Source organism: Lotus japonicus, chromosome 3 (genome assembly GCF_012489685.1).
Source record: "Lotus japonicus ecotype B-129 chromosome 3, LjGifu_v1.2".
NCBI lineage: Eukaryota > Viridiplantae > Streptophyta > Magnoliopsida > Fabales > Fabaceae > Lotus > Lotus japonicus.
In genome coordinates, this window is record NC_080043.1 from 50599412 (window position 1) to 50614671 (window position 15260).

Sequence of the window (15260 nt, forward strand, 5' to 3'; positions counted from 1 at the left end):
TTCTACACAACAAGGAACAGCTAGAGTATGAAGATGATAACTTCAGTGATTTAAGGAAAATGAGAGATTAGGAAGGACACACTAATTTTTTTTTTTTAAGATAAATAGAAAACGAGAACAATGGCTGAGGTTTTTTTTTTTTTTTCTTTTTGATTGCTGGAAAGAACACACTTAAATTCATCAGGTCACAACTCTTTTTTTTTTCTTTTTTTTTTGTAATACTTCTTTTTTTTTTGTGCTTTTGGACCTGAACACTTCTTTTCTTTTTTTTTTTTTTGCACTTTTTTTTTTAGCAAAATGCAAATCACAAAAGACAAAAAGAATGAAGGAACACACGAAAACTTCAAAAAAAGATGATGAGAAGACAAGGGAAAGGATAATATGAGTAGGCTGTTTTTTTTTATATAGAATGAGAACAACAAAAAAAAACGAAAAATAAAAACAAAATGGAGAAAAGAAACCTGGTTTTCAAGAGCCTAAGCTCTGGTACCAAATGATATGATTTGGGAACACAAAGGATCGTCTTGAAAACCGGTGACAAAAGATAGGAACTTGACCCTAACCGCGACCTGCCGGTAGAACCAAAGTTATCAAAGATAAAAGGGGAACTTGACCCTAACCGCGACCTGCCGGTAGAACCAAGTTATCAAGTTTAGTTCTTAACCCAAGAACAAATGGGAAGCTCTCACAATATGAGAAAACTCAATATCATTCAGATTCAAAAACTGATTTGTTCCATACATTGAGTCCCTATTTATAGGCTAAGTGGGATGCTACTCTTTCCAATAAGTAATAATGCTCCCACTTACATTTAATAGACTCCACTAGAGATTTATAGCTCCACTAGCATTGGAAACTTGAGTAAAAACCCACTATTCCTAAAGATGAGTCAAAGGCTCATAAAAGACATTTAAAACCAACTAGGGGGAATACAAAATGTCATCAGAAAATTCACCCCTAAATTAAATACGAAAATTCAAAAGAGAATAAAAATATTGGACTTATTTTGTAGTTATGAAGGTCCAATAATTATTAGTCTCTAATTTGTATAATTTCAGCTCATGAATGCATCTTTAACATGGAGATTGGGCTCTTGACAAATCTGCCTTCATGTTGGGTCCAAACCATCATTCTTAATTTGAAGAAAAAATCCTTGCAAAGCTTGATTCATTCCTTTAGGCTTGGACCTTGTAATTGGACATCCTATTCCTTGGAAAAGAGTCTATGAATGGGCTGGTCCGATCTCTATCTGGTCCGATCTCTATCAACAACTCTAAGTTTTGATGATTACAAGTTAACATTTTAGTATGAACAATGATGGTACTCTAACGTGTTTTTCTGAGTGTGCTATTTACAGGCTCTGACCTCAATTCAATCTCACACAAATCAGAAGCATTGTGCATAAAGAGTGACCCAAGCAACGCTTTCGCAACATCTATGTTCACTCTGAACAGTAGAAACGCTTCAGAAGATCTGAAGTCACACAAGCTCTGATATGGACTCAGTCACTTGAAGTTCTGAAGATCCAGACGTTCTGACAACCAAGAAACTCTGAAGGTTCATATGTTCTGATGGTGTAGAAGACTAAAGATCTAGAAGCTAAAAAGTGGAAACTCTGATGTCCAGAAGCAAGATGACTCTGAAGACCATGTACTTCCCTCTGAGTTCAGAATCAGAAGATACAACGGTCAGATGATACGCCCCAAGTTGATGCAAGGGCTGCAATGGATCGTCTAGGATTGATCTTGGATGATGAGAACTCTGAAATGTGAGAAAGAAGAAGAAGAATTTCGTGATGGAAGGGAAATGGACAGAAAAGAGGGGAAGTTTTAGTGAAATGGAAGATGAAGACTTCACACAAAGGTGGTGACAAACCCTTGATAAGCCTAATTCTTGAATCACTCAAGAACTATGAGAATCACTCTCACAAATCTGAATCACTCAGAAAAGAAAATACTAATTCATTCATAATCTGTCTATTACATTGAAGGAGTGGTCCTTATAAAGAAGAAGGAAATTCAGCCTAGTTACAAAAAAATGATGAGGTGTAATTTCTCTAGAAGAATCCTAGGCTAGGAGTTACAAATTAAAAGAGGAAGATAGTGATATGCTTCAGCCCTGAACGTGTTTTTAGTGGCTGATTGCTTCATGTAACTCCCTTTCTTGATTGTTATTCTGACCAGGGAATATAGCATTCAATGCTCTTTATGAACTTAATTTCCCTTTCTTTGTAACTCCATTCTTGGCTTTGAAAGCTCTTCAATCCTTTGACTTTGCTGATGTAACTCCTCCATTCAGAACTTATTGAAATTCAAACACATTCAAAGAGTTTTAAGAAAGGAATGGATCCCTCCCTTTAAGCCCTTCATGCGCCACATGCAAACACACACCACTTGAAGTGGATTAAACACACTAAAATAAAATTCAGCAACATAATGCATTTGGATCCAACTTATTCAATTGGTCCTTTGCATTTTTATTGAAATAAAATAAAACAGAACATCACATGGCAGCCCCTATGCGTGGGCTGGCTCTTCTTCTTGGGCCTGAATGATCATCATGATTTTTGGTTCCATCTCTTCTACCACTTTGTCTTCAAGAATGGTTGCCACTACTTGCTGAAGAGTCTCTTTGGCCTTTTTAGCTCTAGCCCTTGTCATTGGTCCTCCAAGTCCTTTTAGGGCTCCATGACCCTTGTCCTTGTCCTTGTCCTCATCATTCCCTCCCTCTTGAAAAGGATTTGACCTCAAATCAAATTCTCCGCCATCTGCATCAAAGAGAGATAAATCAGAGACATTAAAGGTTGAGCTGATGTTATACTCACCTGGAAGCTCTATTTTGTAGGCATTGTTATTGATTCTCTCAAGCACTTGAAAAGGTCCATCCCCTCTAGGTTGGAGTTTGGATTTCCTTTGTTCTGGAAACCTTTCCTTCCTCATGTGCACCCAAACCCAATCTCCGGGTTGGAACACCACCTCCTTTCTTCCCTTGTTAGCTTGCCTAGCATAACTCTCATTCTTTCTCTCAATTTGAGCCTTCACACGCTCATGCATCTTCTTGACATATTCAGCTTTGCCCTGTCCTTCCTTGTGCTTGAAAACAGAAATGTTAGGCATAGGCAACAAATCAAGAGGAGTCAAAGGGTTAAATCCATACACTACTTCAAATGGAGAGCAATTGGTAGTGCTATGGACAGCCCTATTGTAAGCAAATTCAACATGAGGCAAACACGCCTCCCAAGCCTTTAAATTGGCCTTAAGGACAGTCCTAAGCAAGGTGCCTAGGGTCCTATTAACCACCTCAGTTTGCCCATCAGTTTGTGGGTGGCAAGTGGTAGAGAACAAAAGTTTGGTGCCTAACTTCCCCCATAAAGTCCTCCAGAAGTGACTTAGGAACTTGGTGTCCCTATCACTAACTATGCTTCTAGGCATCCCATGAAGTCTTACAACTTCTTTAAAGAACAAATCAGCAACGTGACAAGCATCATCAGCTTTCCTGCAAGGAATAAAGTGAGCCATTTTTGAAAACCTATCAACAACCACAAAAATGGAATCCTTACCATTCTTTGTTCTAGGGAGGCCTAAAACAAAGTCCATAGACAAGTCAACCCAAGGGTATTCAGGGATTGGCAAAGAAGTATACAAACCATGTGGCATCACCTTAGACTTAGCCTTCTTGCAAACAATGCAATGTTCACAAAACTTGATCACATCATGTTTCATTTTGGGCCAATAGAAATGTTCCTGTAAAGTTTCTAGAGTCTTTTGGACTCCAAAATGACCCATTAGTCCCCCAGCATGGGATTCTTTAACAAGCAGTTCTCTAATGGAACTTTTAGGCACACACAACCTGTTTTCCTTAAATAAAAATCCATTGTGCCTATAAAATCCATTTTGAGAAACTTTCTCACAAGCCACAAAAATTTCAGCAAAGTTATCATCTTTTTCATACATTTCTTTCACATGTTCAAGTCCTAGCAATTTAGTCTCTAACATGGAAAGCAACACGTGTCTCCTGGATAAAGCATCAGCCACAATGTTACTTTTCCCCTTTTTGTGTTTTATGACATAGGGAAATTGTTCCAAAAATTCAACCCATTTGGCATGCCTTTTGTTCAACTTACCTTGCCCCTTCAAGTATTTCAGCGACTCATGATCACTATGAATCACGAATTCCTTGGGCAAAAGATAATGCTGCCAGGTCTTCAAAGCTCTCACCAAAGCATACAATTCCTTATCATAAGTAGGATAGTTAAGGGCAGCTCCGCTTAACTTTTCACTAAAATAAGCAATTGGGTGGCCTTCTTGAAGCAACACAGCTCCAATACCTACATTTGAAGCATCACATTCAAGTTCAAAAGATTTAGCAAAGTTAGGTAAAGCAAGTATAGGTGCATGGGTAAGCTTATGCTTTAGGGCAGCAAAGGCCTCTTCTTGATTCTTTCCCCAATGAAAACCCACATTCTTTTTCACCACTTCATTTAGGGGTGCTGCCAAGGTACTAAAGTCCTTTACAAACCTCCTGTAGAAACTGGCCAAGCCATGAAAACTTCTTACATCACCCACGGATTTAGGAGTGGGCCACTCTTGAATGGCTTTGATCTTTTCCTCATCAACCTGCACTCCTTTCGAACTCACAACAAAACCAAGAAACACAACATGGTCAGTGCAAAAAGTGCATTTCTCAAGATTGGCAAACAATTGTTCCTTTCTAAGCATACTCAAGACGGATCTTAAGTGCTCAACATGCAGCTCAAGAGTAGTGCTATAGACCAAAATATCATCAAAGTACACAACCACAAATTTCCCAATGAATTCCCTCAAAACATGGTTCATTAGTCTCATAAAAGTACTAGGTGCATTAGTTAAACCAAAAGGCATAACCAACCATTCATACAAACCATATTTAGTTTTGAAAGCAGTTTTCCATTCATCCCCTTCTTTAATCCTTATCTGATTGTAACCACTTTTCAAATCAATTTTAGAAAAATAACATGCTCCATGCAATTCATCAAGCAAATCATCAAGTCTAGGAATAGGGTGCCTATACTTAATGGTGATGTTATTCAAGGCTCTACAATCAGAGCACATTCTCCAAGTCCCATCTTTCTTTGGTACCAAAATCACCGGTACAGCACAAGGACTCATGCTATTTCTTACCCACCCTTTGTTCAAGAGTTCTTCCACTTGTCTTTGAATTTCAGTGGTTTCTTGTGGGTTGCTTCTATATGCTGGCCTATTAGGCAAAGAAGCTCCCGGAATGAGATCAATTTGATGCTCAATTCCTCTCAGTGGTGGTAGACCACTTGGAACACTTGTTGGAAACACATCCTCATAATCCTGCAAAAGAGATTTAACACTAGAAGGCAGCTCAAAATTTTCAAAAGTGTTAGTGTTCAAAATCTGATTTTTGCAAAACATCAAGTATAGGATCTGTTTTGAAGCTATCATCCTTTTCACCTCTCTCTTTTTGATCAAACAAATTTCTTTTCTCTCAAGTATTTCACTCTTTTCTTTTTGCTCTCTCTCAAGTGTTTCACTCTTTTCTTTTTGCTTTCTCTCAAGTGTCTCACTCTTTTCTTTTCTCTCTTGTTCAATCTTTTCTCTCATTTTCTTTTGATCCTCACGCACCTCCCTAGGGCTCAAAGGTTTGAGCGTAATTTTCTGGCCATGATGTTGGAATGAGATCTTGTTGGTGCTTCCATTATGATCAGAGTTGGTGTCATATTGCCATGGTCTTCCCAGCAGTATGTGACTAGCCTCCATGGGAACAACATCACAAAGAACCTTATCCCTGTATTTGCCAATGGAAAAGTCAACTTCAACTTGCTTACTTACTTGTATTTCTCCATAGTGGCTGAGCCATTGAAGTTTGTATGGCCAAGGATGTGGTTTTGTGACCAGGTTTAGCTTCTCCACCATTCTTTCACTAGCCACATTAGTACAGCTTCCGCCATCAACAATCATCAAGCAAATCTGCCCATTGACAGAACATCTTGTGTGAAAGATATTCTCTCTTTGGCTTTCTTTCTTTGGCTTTTGTTGGCTACCAAGCATTCTTCGGATCATCAACAGTTCGCCATTCATGGCTGCCTCCTCTTCTTCTTCACTTTGTTCTCCTTCGGACTCACTGGTGTAGTCTCCATCATCCTTAAGAATCATGGTCTTTTTGGAGGCACATTCATAAGCATAATGTCCCATACCTTGGCATTTGAAGCACTTGACCTCTTTGCTCTTTTTGGATGGTTGTTCAAGAGGTTTTGAAGAAGCTGAAGCTTGTGGTTTGGTGGCTGGTTTGCTAAGGGTGCTCAGCCCTTCATTCTTCATTCTGTCTCTCCAAGATGAATTGGAATTGGTAGAACTCTTCCTTGCAAGCCCTTTCCTTTTGAGTTGTTGCTCAACTTTAGTGGCCTTGTGCAGCAATTCTTCCATGTCTACATATTCCTGAAGTTCTACAATATCTCTAACATCATTAGATAAACCATTAATAAATCGAATCATGGTTACCTCTTCATCCTCCTCAAGATTGGCTTGCAACATAAGCACCTCAAGTTCTTTGTAATACTCCTCAACACTCTTGCTGCCTTGGGTAAGTTTTTGAAGTTTAAATTTTACATCCCTAGCATGGCTTGAAGGGACATATCTTTTCCTCATGATTCGTTTCATTTCAGCCCATGTTTCCACCGCTGGCTCCTCATTTCTCAATCTCTCTTTTGCAAACTTATTCCACCAAACAAGAGCATAGTCTGAAAAGTGAGCAGCTGCAAGTTTCACCTTTTGGTCCTCCTCATAGTTGTTGCAAGCAAAGACATGCTCTATTTTGAGTTCCCACTCCAAGTATGCCTCTGGATCACTCTTTCCCTTAAAAGGAGGAATTTGGAATTTGACTCCTTCAATCCGAGCAGGTCTAGGATTTTCATGAATTCGTCGTGGCCTCCCGCCTTCACTGTCACTATTGTTCCGGTTCTCCATTTGATCCAGCCTTTCGTGGATCTCTTCAGTTTGCCTCCTCATTAAGTTTTCCAGATGTTGTGTAAGAGCCCGCATTTCGATGGTCGAGAGTCGCACTGCTGGTTGCTCCTCCTCTTCTCTTGACATCTTTGACAAATGAAAAGATTCAAGTAGAACAAACAAATGTTAGTGTTTACCTCACTTCTCTCGTGTTTCCCTCAAATTGGCTTTTCTATGATGTGCACTCTTGCCTTTTTCCACTCAAAAATTCTCACAATCTCTTGAGTAAATCAAAGTTAAGACACACAAAGAATTATGCCACCAAATTTGTGTAGAGTCACACAGATTAGAATAGACTTTAGAATATGAAACAAAAGAAGACAAGACAAAATCACCACAGAAATGGAAAGGACTCCAAATATTTAGAGACTAAAGAAGAATTCAAGAACAAACAGAAAGAAGAAAATAAATTGGAATGCTAGCAACAAAATTACCTTGAACAATTGAATTTGGCTAATTAAACAAGAACCATTCAGCCATTTTTTTTTTTGAATTTTCGTTTTTTTTTTTTTTGAATTTTCGTTTTGTAATTTGTTTTTGATTCTGAACAATTAACAAGGCTTAACTTTTGCAATGGTTCAGCCAAAAGAAACAAAAACTAAAATCAAGGTAACAAGAAATGACAAAGAGTTGCTAACCAGAATTCCAGATAAGAAAAGAAACCAAAATCCTAGAACCGGAGCTCTGATTACCAAATGATACGCCCCAAGTTGATGCAAGGGCTGCAATGGATCGTCTAGGATTGATCTTGGATGATGAGAACTCTGAAATGTGAGAAAGAAGAAGAAGAATTTCGTGATGGAAGGGAAATGGACAGAAAAGAGGGGAAGTTTTAGTGAAATGGAAGATGAAGACTTCACACAAAGGTGGTGACAAACCCTTGATAAGCCTAATTCTTGAATCACTCAAGAACTATGAGAATCACTCTCACAAATCTGAATCACTCAGAAAAGAAAATACTAATTCATTCATAATCTGTCTATTACATTGAAGGAGTGGTCCTTATAAAGAAGAAGGAAATTCAGCCTAGTTACAAAAAAATGATGAGGTGTAATTTCTCTAGAAGAATCCTAGGCTAGGAGTTACAAATTAAAAGAGGAAGATAGTGATATGCTTCAGCCCTGAACGTGTTTTTAGTGGCTGATTGCTTCATGTAACTCCCTTTCTTGATTGTTATTCTGACCAGGGAATATAGCATTCAATGCTCTTTATGAACTTAATTTCCCTTTCTTTGTAACTCCATTCTTGGCTTTGAAAGCTCTTCAATCCTTTGACTTTGCTGATGTAACTCCTCCATTCAGAACTTATTGAAATTCAAACACATTCAAAGAGTTTTAAGAAAGGAATGGATCCCTCCCTTTAAGCCCTTCATGCGCCACATGCAAACACACACCACTTGAAGTGGATTAAACACACTAAAATAAAATTCAGCAACATAATGCATTTGGATCCAACTTATTCAATTGGTCCTTTGCATTTTTATTGAAATAAAATAAAACAGAACATCACATGGCAGCCCCTATGCGTGGGCTGGCTCTTCTTCTTGGGCCTGAATGATCATCATGATTTTTGGTTCCATCTCTTCTACCACTTTGTCTTCAAGAATGGTTGCCACTACTTGCTGAAGAGTCTCTTTGGCCTTTTTAGCTCTAGCCCTTGTCATTGGTCCTCCAAGTCCTTTTAGGGCTCCATGACCCTTGTCCTTGTCCTTGTCCTCATCATCAGAGGATCTGTGCTTCCCTCTGACTCTGATCAACTGGATTCACAAGTTCCAACATGAAGCATTCCCCTGATTAGAAGTCTACTAGGTTTAAAGGTCAAGTCACTATCCAAGTACAAAAGCAAATGTACTATCCAGACGACCTACCTAACATTCTCAGCCACAGCAGAAGCTGGAATTTCCAGAGCTGCCCTCCAACGGTAGCATTTCCATGCAGCGTTCAAACCCTAATCCTTGGAGTATAAATAGAGGCTGAAGATTGAAAGATGCGGTTGGAAGAATCTCACACTCGCAAGCTATATTCAAAAACCTTCTAAGCATTCTTTCATCTGAATTCATTGTGTTTACTCTTAGCTTTTCAGAAGCAAATTCTTTGTAAACATTCTTTCTTAAACAGTTGTTTAGTTACCTTTAGGAGATCAAGTTTGATCAGATCCTAGAGAAGACTAAGAGAGTGAATCTTAGTGTGAGCTAAGTCAGTGTAATTGTTAGTCACTTGTAGGTTTCAAGTGCAGTTGTAACATTTACTTGATTAGTGGATTGCCTTCATTCTAAGAAGGAAGAAATCACCTTAACGGGTGGACTGGATTAGCTTGAGGGATTTATCAAGTGAACCAGGATCAAATCCTTGTGTGCTTTTCTATCTCTTATCTTAAGCACTTTGTTCTGGAAAGATTTGTTAAAATCTTTAAAGTGGAAGTTTTATTCTGAAAACGTTATTCAAACCCCCCCTTTCTACCGTTTTTCATACCTTCAATTGGTATCAGAGCGCAAGTTCTGATTACCACACCTAACAGTGTTCAGTGATCCGGGCCGGTGTGAAAAACAATGGCTACCACCAATGAAACGCAAAAAGATGGTTACAATGCAAAGCATCCCATGTTCGACGGTCAAAGGTTCGAATATTGGAAAGATAGACTTGAAAGTTTCTTTCTGGGTTTTGATGCAGATCTCTGGGATATTATTGTGGATAGCTATGAGCGTCCAATTGATGAAGAAGGCAAGAAGATCCCAAGGCCAGAGATGACTGCAGATCAAAAGAAGCTTTACTCACAACATCACAAAGCTAGAGCAATTCTTCTAAGTGCTATCTCTTATGAAGAGTACCAGAAGATTACAGATCGTGAGTATGCAAAAGGCATCTTTGAATCCCTGAAGATGTCTCATGAAGGAAACAAGAAAGTCAAAGAATCAAAGGCATTGTCTTTGATCCAAAAGTATGAATCCTTCATCATGGAGCCAAACGAGTCCATTGAAGAAATGTTTTCCAGATTTCAGTTGCTTGTAGCTGGAATACGACCTCTCAACAAGAGCTACACAACAAAAGATCATGTCATAAGGGTCATCAGAAGTCTTCCTGAAAGTTGGATGCCCTTGGTGACTTCAATAGAGCTTACGAGAGATGTTGAGCGTATGAGTTTAGAAGAACTCATCAGCATACTGAAGTGCCATGAGCTAAAGCACTCAGAGATGCAAGATCTGAGGAAGAAGTCAATAGCCTTGAAATCCAAATCTGAGAAGGCTAAAGTTGAGAAGTCAAAAGCTCTCCAAGCTGAAGCAGAAGAATCTGAAGAAGCATCAGAAGATTCTGATGAAGATGAGCTGACTCTGATCTCTAAAAGACTCAACCGTATCTGGAAGCACAGGCAGAGCAAGTACAAAGGCTCTGGAAAGGCCAAAGGAAAGTCTGAATCCTCAGGTCAGAAGAAGTCCTCAATTAAGGAAGTCACATGCTTTGAGTGCAAAGAATCAGGGCACTACAAAAGTGACTGTCCAAAGTTGAAGAAGGACAAGTGGCCAAAGAAGCACTTCAAGACCAAGAAAAGTCTGATGGTATCTGGACAGTGGATGCTCGCGTCACATGACGGGAGAAAGGCGTATGTTACAAGAGCTAAAACTTAAGCCTGGAGGCGAAGTTGGCTTTGGTGGCAACGAAAAGGGTAAAATTGTTGGTACTGGCACTATTTGTGTAGATAGTAGTCCATGCATTGACAATGTTTTATTAGTAGACAGCTTAACTCATAACTTATTGTCTATAAGTCAATTAGCTGACAAGGCTTATGATATTATCTTTAATCAAAAGTCCTGCCGGGCTGTAAGTCAGATCGATGGCTCTGTTCTATTTAACAGCAAGAGGAAGAACAACATTTATAAGATCAGATTATCTGAGTTGGAGGCTCAGAATGTGAAGTGCCTTCTGTCTGTTAATGAAGAGCAATGGGTATGGCATAGACGGTTAGGGCATGCTAGTATGAGAAAGATTTCTCAGCTGAGCAAGCTAAACCTTGTCAGGGGCTTGCCCACTATGAAGTTCTCTTCAGACGCTCTTTGTGAAGCATGTCAGAAAGGAAAATTCACAAAAGTCCCTTTCAAGGCAAAGAATGTTGTCTCAACCTCAAGGCCGTTGGAACTTCTGCATATCGACCTATTTGGACCAGTGAAAACTGAGTCTATAGGTGGCAAGAGATATGGGATGGTCATTGTTGACGACTATAGCCGCTGGACATGGGTAAAATTTTTAACAGCAAGGATGAGTCTCATGTTGTGTTCTCTACCTTCATAGCCCAAGTGCAAAACGAGAAGGCTTGTAGGATTGTGCGTGTCAGAAGTGACCATGGTGGAGAGTTTGAGAATGACAAGTTTGAGAGTCTGTTTGATTCCAATGGAATTGCACATGATTTCTCTTGTCCCAGAACTTCTCAACAAAATGGTGTTGTTGAGAGGAAGAACAGAACTCTTCAGGAGATGGCTAGAACCATGCTCCAAGAAACTGGCATGGCTAAGCACTTTTGGGCAGAGGCAGTAAACACAGCGTGTTACATTCAGAACAAAATCTCTGTGAGACCAATTCCGAATAAGACTCCCTATGAATTGTGGAAGAATATAAAACCCAACATTTCTTACTTTCATCCTTTTGGTTGTGTTTGTTATGTTCTTAATACTAAGGATAGATTGCATAAATTCGATGCTAAGTCTTCTAAATGTCTATTACTTGGTTACTCTGAGAGATCTAAAGGTTTTAGATTCTATAATACTGATGCTAAAACAATTGAAGAATCAATTCATGTTAGATTTGACGGTAAGCTTGACTCTGACCAGTCAAAGCTAGTTGAGAAATTTGCAGATTTAAGTATAAGTGTTTCTGACAAAGGCAAAGCTCCAGAGGAAGCTGAGCCAGAGGAAGATGAACCAGAAGAAGCTGGTCCCTCTGATTCACAAACTCAGAAGAAGAGCAGAATCTCTGCAGCTCATCCTAAGGAATTGATTCTGGGCAACAAAGACGAACCAGTCAGAACCAGATCAGCCTTCAGACCCTCTGAAGAGACCCTGCTCAGTCTGAAAGGATTGGTGTCCTTAATTGAACCAAAGTCAATTGATGAAGCTCTTCAGGACAAGGACTGGATTCTGGCCATGGAAGAAGAATTGAATCAATTTTCCAAGAATGATGTTTGGAGCCAAGTGAAGAAGCCTCAAAGTGTCCATGTAATTGGAACAAAATGGGTGTTCAGAAACAAGTTGAATGAGAAAGGAGATGTAGTCAGAAACAAGGCAAGGCTAGTTGCTCAAGGCTACAACCAGCAGGAAGGAATAGACTACACAGAAACATTTGCTCCAGTAGCAAGACTAGAAGCAATCAGACTGTTGATCTCCTTCTCAGTGAATCACAACATAATTCTACATCAGATGGATGTTAAGAGTGCCTTCCTAAATGGATACATATCAGAGGAAGTCTACGTTCATCAACCCCCAGGTTTTGAGGATGAGAAGAACCCAGACCATGTTTTCAAGTTGAAGAAATCACTCTATGGTCTGAAGCAAGCTCCCGGAGCATGGTATGAGAGACTCAGCTCATTCCTTCTAGAGAATGAGTTTGTAAGGGGTAAAGTAGATACAACTCTCTTTTGCAAAACTTACAAAGATGATATCTTAATTGTGCAAATTTATGTTGATGATATTATATTTGGTTCTGCTAGTCAATCTCTATGCAAAGAATTTTCTGAGATGATGTAGGCTGAATTTGAGATGAGTATGATGGGAGAACTTGAGTACTTTCTGGGAATACAAGTTGATCAAACACCAGAAGGAACATATATCCATCAGAGCAGGTACACTAAAGAACTTCTGAAGAAGTTCAATATGCTGGAATCTACAGTTGCCAAGACTCCAATGCATCCTACATGCATTATGGAGAAAGAAGATGCAAGTGGTAAAGTTTGTCAGAAGCTCTATCGTGGTTATTGTGATGCTGATTATGCTGGAGATAGAACAGAGAGAAAAAGCACTTCTGGAAATTGTCAATTTCTGGGAAGCAACTTAGTCTCATGGGCAAGCAAGAGGCAATCAACCATTGCACTCTCTACTGCAGAGGCAGAATATATCTCTGCAGCAATATGCAGCACTCAGATGCTCTGGATGAAACATCAGCTGGAGGATTATCATATCCTTGAGAGCAATATTCCAATCTATTGTGATAACACTACTGCAATTTTATTGAGTAAGAATCCTATCTTACATTCAAGGGCAAAGCACATTGAGGTAAAGTATCACTTTATTAGAGATTATGTACAGAAGGGCGTACTTCTTCTGAAGTTTGTTGATACTGACCATCAATAGGCAGATATCTTTACAAAGCCCTTAGTAGAGGATAGATTTCATTTCATTCTGAAAAATCTGAATATGGATTTTTGTCCAGCATGAAGATGGTTCAGAACCTCTGACTATGATTCTTCTTTATCAGAAGATGTCTAGTCCAGAAGGTAACTCTATCAGAGTTTATGTACCCATTGGTGCTGACTCTGAAGCTGAGACAGTAAACGTGTGTCAGTATCTATGATACATAGTTCCTTGTGCCCGTGCTGACAGTCTGTTGTAATGAGTGTTGATGTGCTTCTCCCTTGCGTATGATAGGTGTATTAACTGTTACTATCATGTCTTTAATTTTTAACCGTTGATTTTAAACTTGCTTTTTGATCAACAACGGTTATTTGTCAAAACCCACTATACACACACGTTCTCCTACACTTACGGTTTTACATTCTCTCTCTTCAGTTTTTCAAAAACTTATCCCCACGATCTCTCTCTCTCTCTATTCATCCTTCTCCTTCAACCCAAAACCTTCAACCGACTTCAAGATGGTGAGACAAAACAGAAACGAAGCTGCAGGGGCAACCAGGTTTCCTCATATGGTAGTAGGCCAAGCTACAGGTCAATTGGGTCCTGAAACCCCAAGTCAAGGTCAGGCTTCAGAGAAGATGATTCCAATTGCAGAACGGGGCTGTGCCGTTCACTGCGTTTTTGCTCCGGAAGAACTCCAAGTGCTTGCTGAATGGATATTCGACCTGGATAATATAGCTGCAAATGGGTATGATCTTCGTCCTGAAGTTCATGCTCAAGGATGGGAAGAGTACTTCAACAGACTTAGAAGACCAATCTATGACAAATTGGTTAAGGAATTTTGGAAGCATGCCGACTGCGATGACACTCAAGTGGTTTCCTACATTGCTGGAAGGAGGATAATCATCACTGAGAAGTCCATTGTGAATCTTCTGGGTGCAAACATTGGAACTGGGTATAGATTCCAACTGACGGAGTCAAAGGTGAAACCCAGAACCAAGGATGAAACCAACAAGGCTCTTTACACCACCTACAAACCTGGCAAGAGCGACTACAGAGTGGTGGATCTTCATCCCAAGCTCTGAATCTGGCACAAGATTCTGCTTCACTGCATCAACCAGAGGCCAAAGGGAAGCTCTCCTGATTACATCAACTTCTGCCAGAAGGCGATGCTCTTCTTCATTCAGGATCGTAGGAAGATCTGCCTTCCTTTCTTCCTGTTCTCTTACCTGAAGGAATGCATCAGGAAGTCCAGAACCACTGCCTCCATCAAGTCTGCAATCAAGTACATCCCCTTTGGGAGACTGCTTTCAGATCTCTTCATTGAGAGCAAATTCATAGAAGATCTGATCAAGGCAGGATGCACAGAGGATCTGTCAACAATTGTCAGTGATGTCTTCACCTCCACATCTTTGAAGAAGATGGGATTGGTCAAGAAGAAGGTAGCCCCTGTTCATGAAGATACTTCTGATGAAGTAAGGCAAAGAAGGGTGCCTCTGAATGATTATCCTCTATGGTCCCAAGCAGATAACCCAAGGCTATTTTGTGCTACATTGATGATCTGAAGCAACAAGGGTATGAGATTGATGTGGACGAGTTTTTCAGAAAACTGCCACCAGCTCCAGAGTTTGACTCTCCTCCCAAGAGGAAAGTTCAGAGAAAAATGATCTTGGAGGAATCTTCTGAGGAGTCTGATGTTCCTCTGAAGAAGAAGAAGAAGGCTGACAAGCCTAAGAGGAAGCACGATGAAACCACCAAGCCTGATGATGGTGATGATGATGATAATGATGATGCTCCCTCTCCTCCAAAGAAAAAGAAGAAGCAAGTCAGAATTGTGGAGAAGCCTACCCGTGTGGAACCTGCTGCTGCAGTCATCAGAATGGAGACTTCTGCCAGAGTGACTCGGTCTGCCGTGC

At 39.8% G+C, this 15260-nt stretch overlaps 1 protein-coding gene across 1 annotated transcript; it reads right to left on the minus strand.

The window, feature by feature from the left end:
• Positions 1–1783: 1783 nt before the first annotated feature.
• LOC130743238 (uncharacterized) lies at positions 1784–7156 on the minus strand. The gene is made up of 6 exons (XM_057595391.1): positions 5717–7156; positions 5091–5341; positions 4006–4643; positions 3103–3879; positions 2825–2946; positions 1784–2767 (listed from the first exon to the last, which is right to left on the minus strand). Exons 1-6 carry the CDS (start codon positions 7095–7097, stop codon positions 2517–2519), a joined length of 3420 nt encoding a protein of 1139 aa, XP_057451374.1. The 5' UTR covers positions 7098–7156; the 3' UTR covers positions 1784–2516.
• Between the last annotated feature and the right edge of the window lie 8104 nt (positions 7157–15260).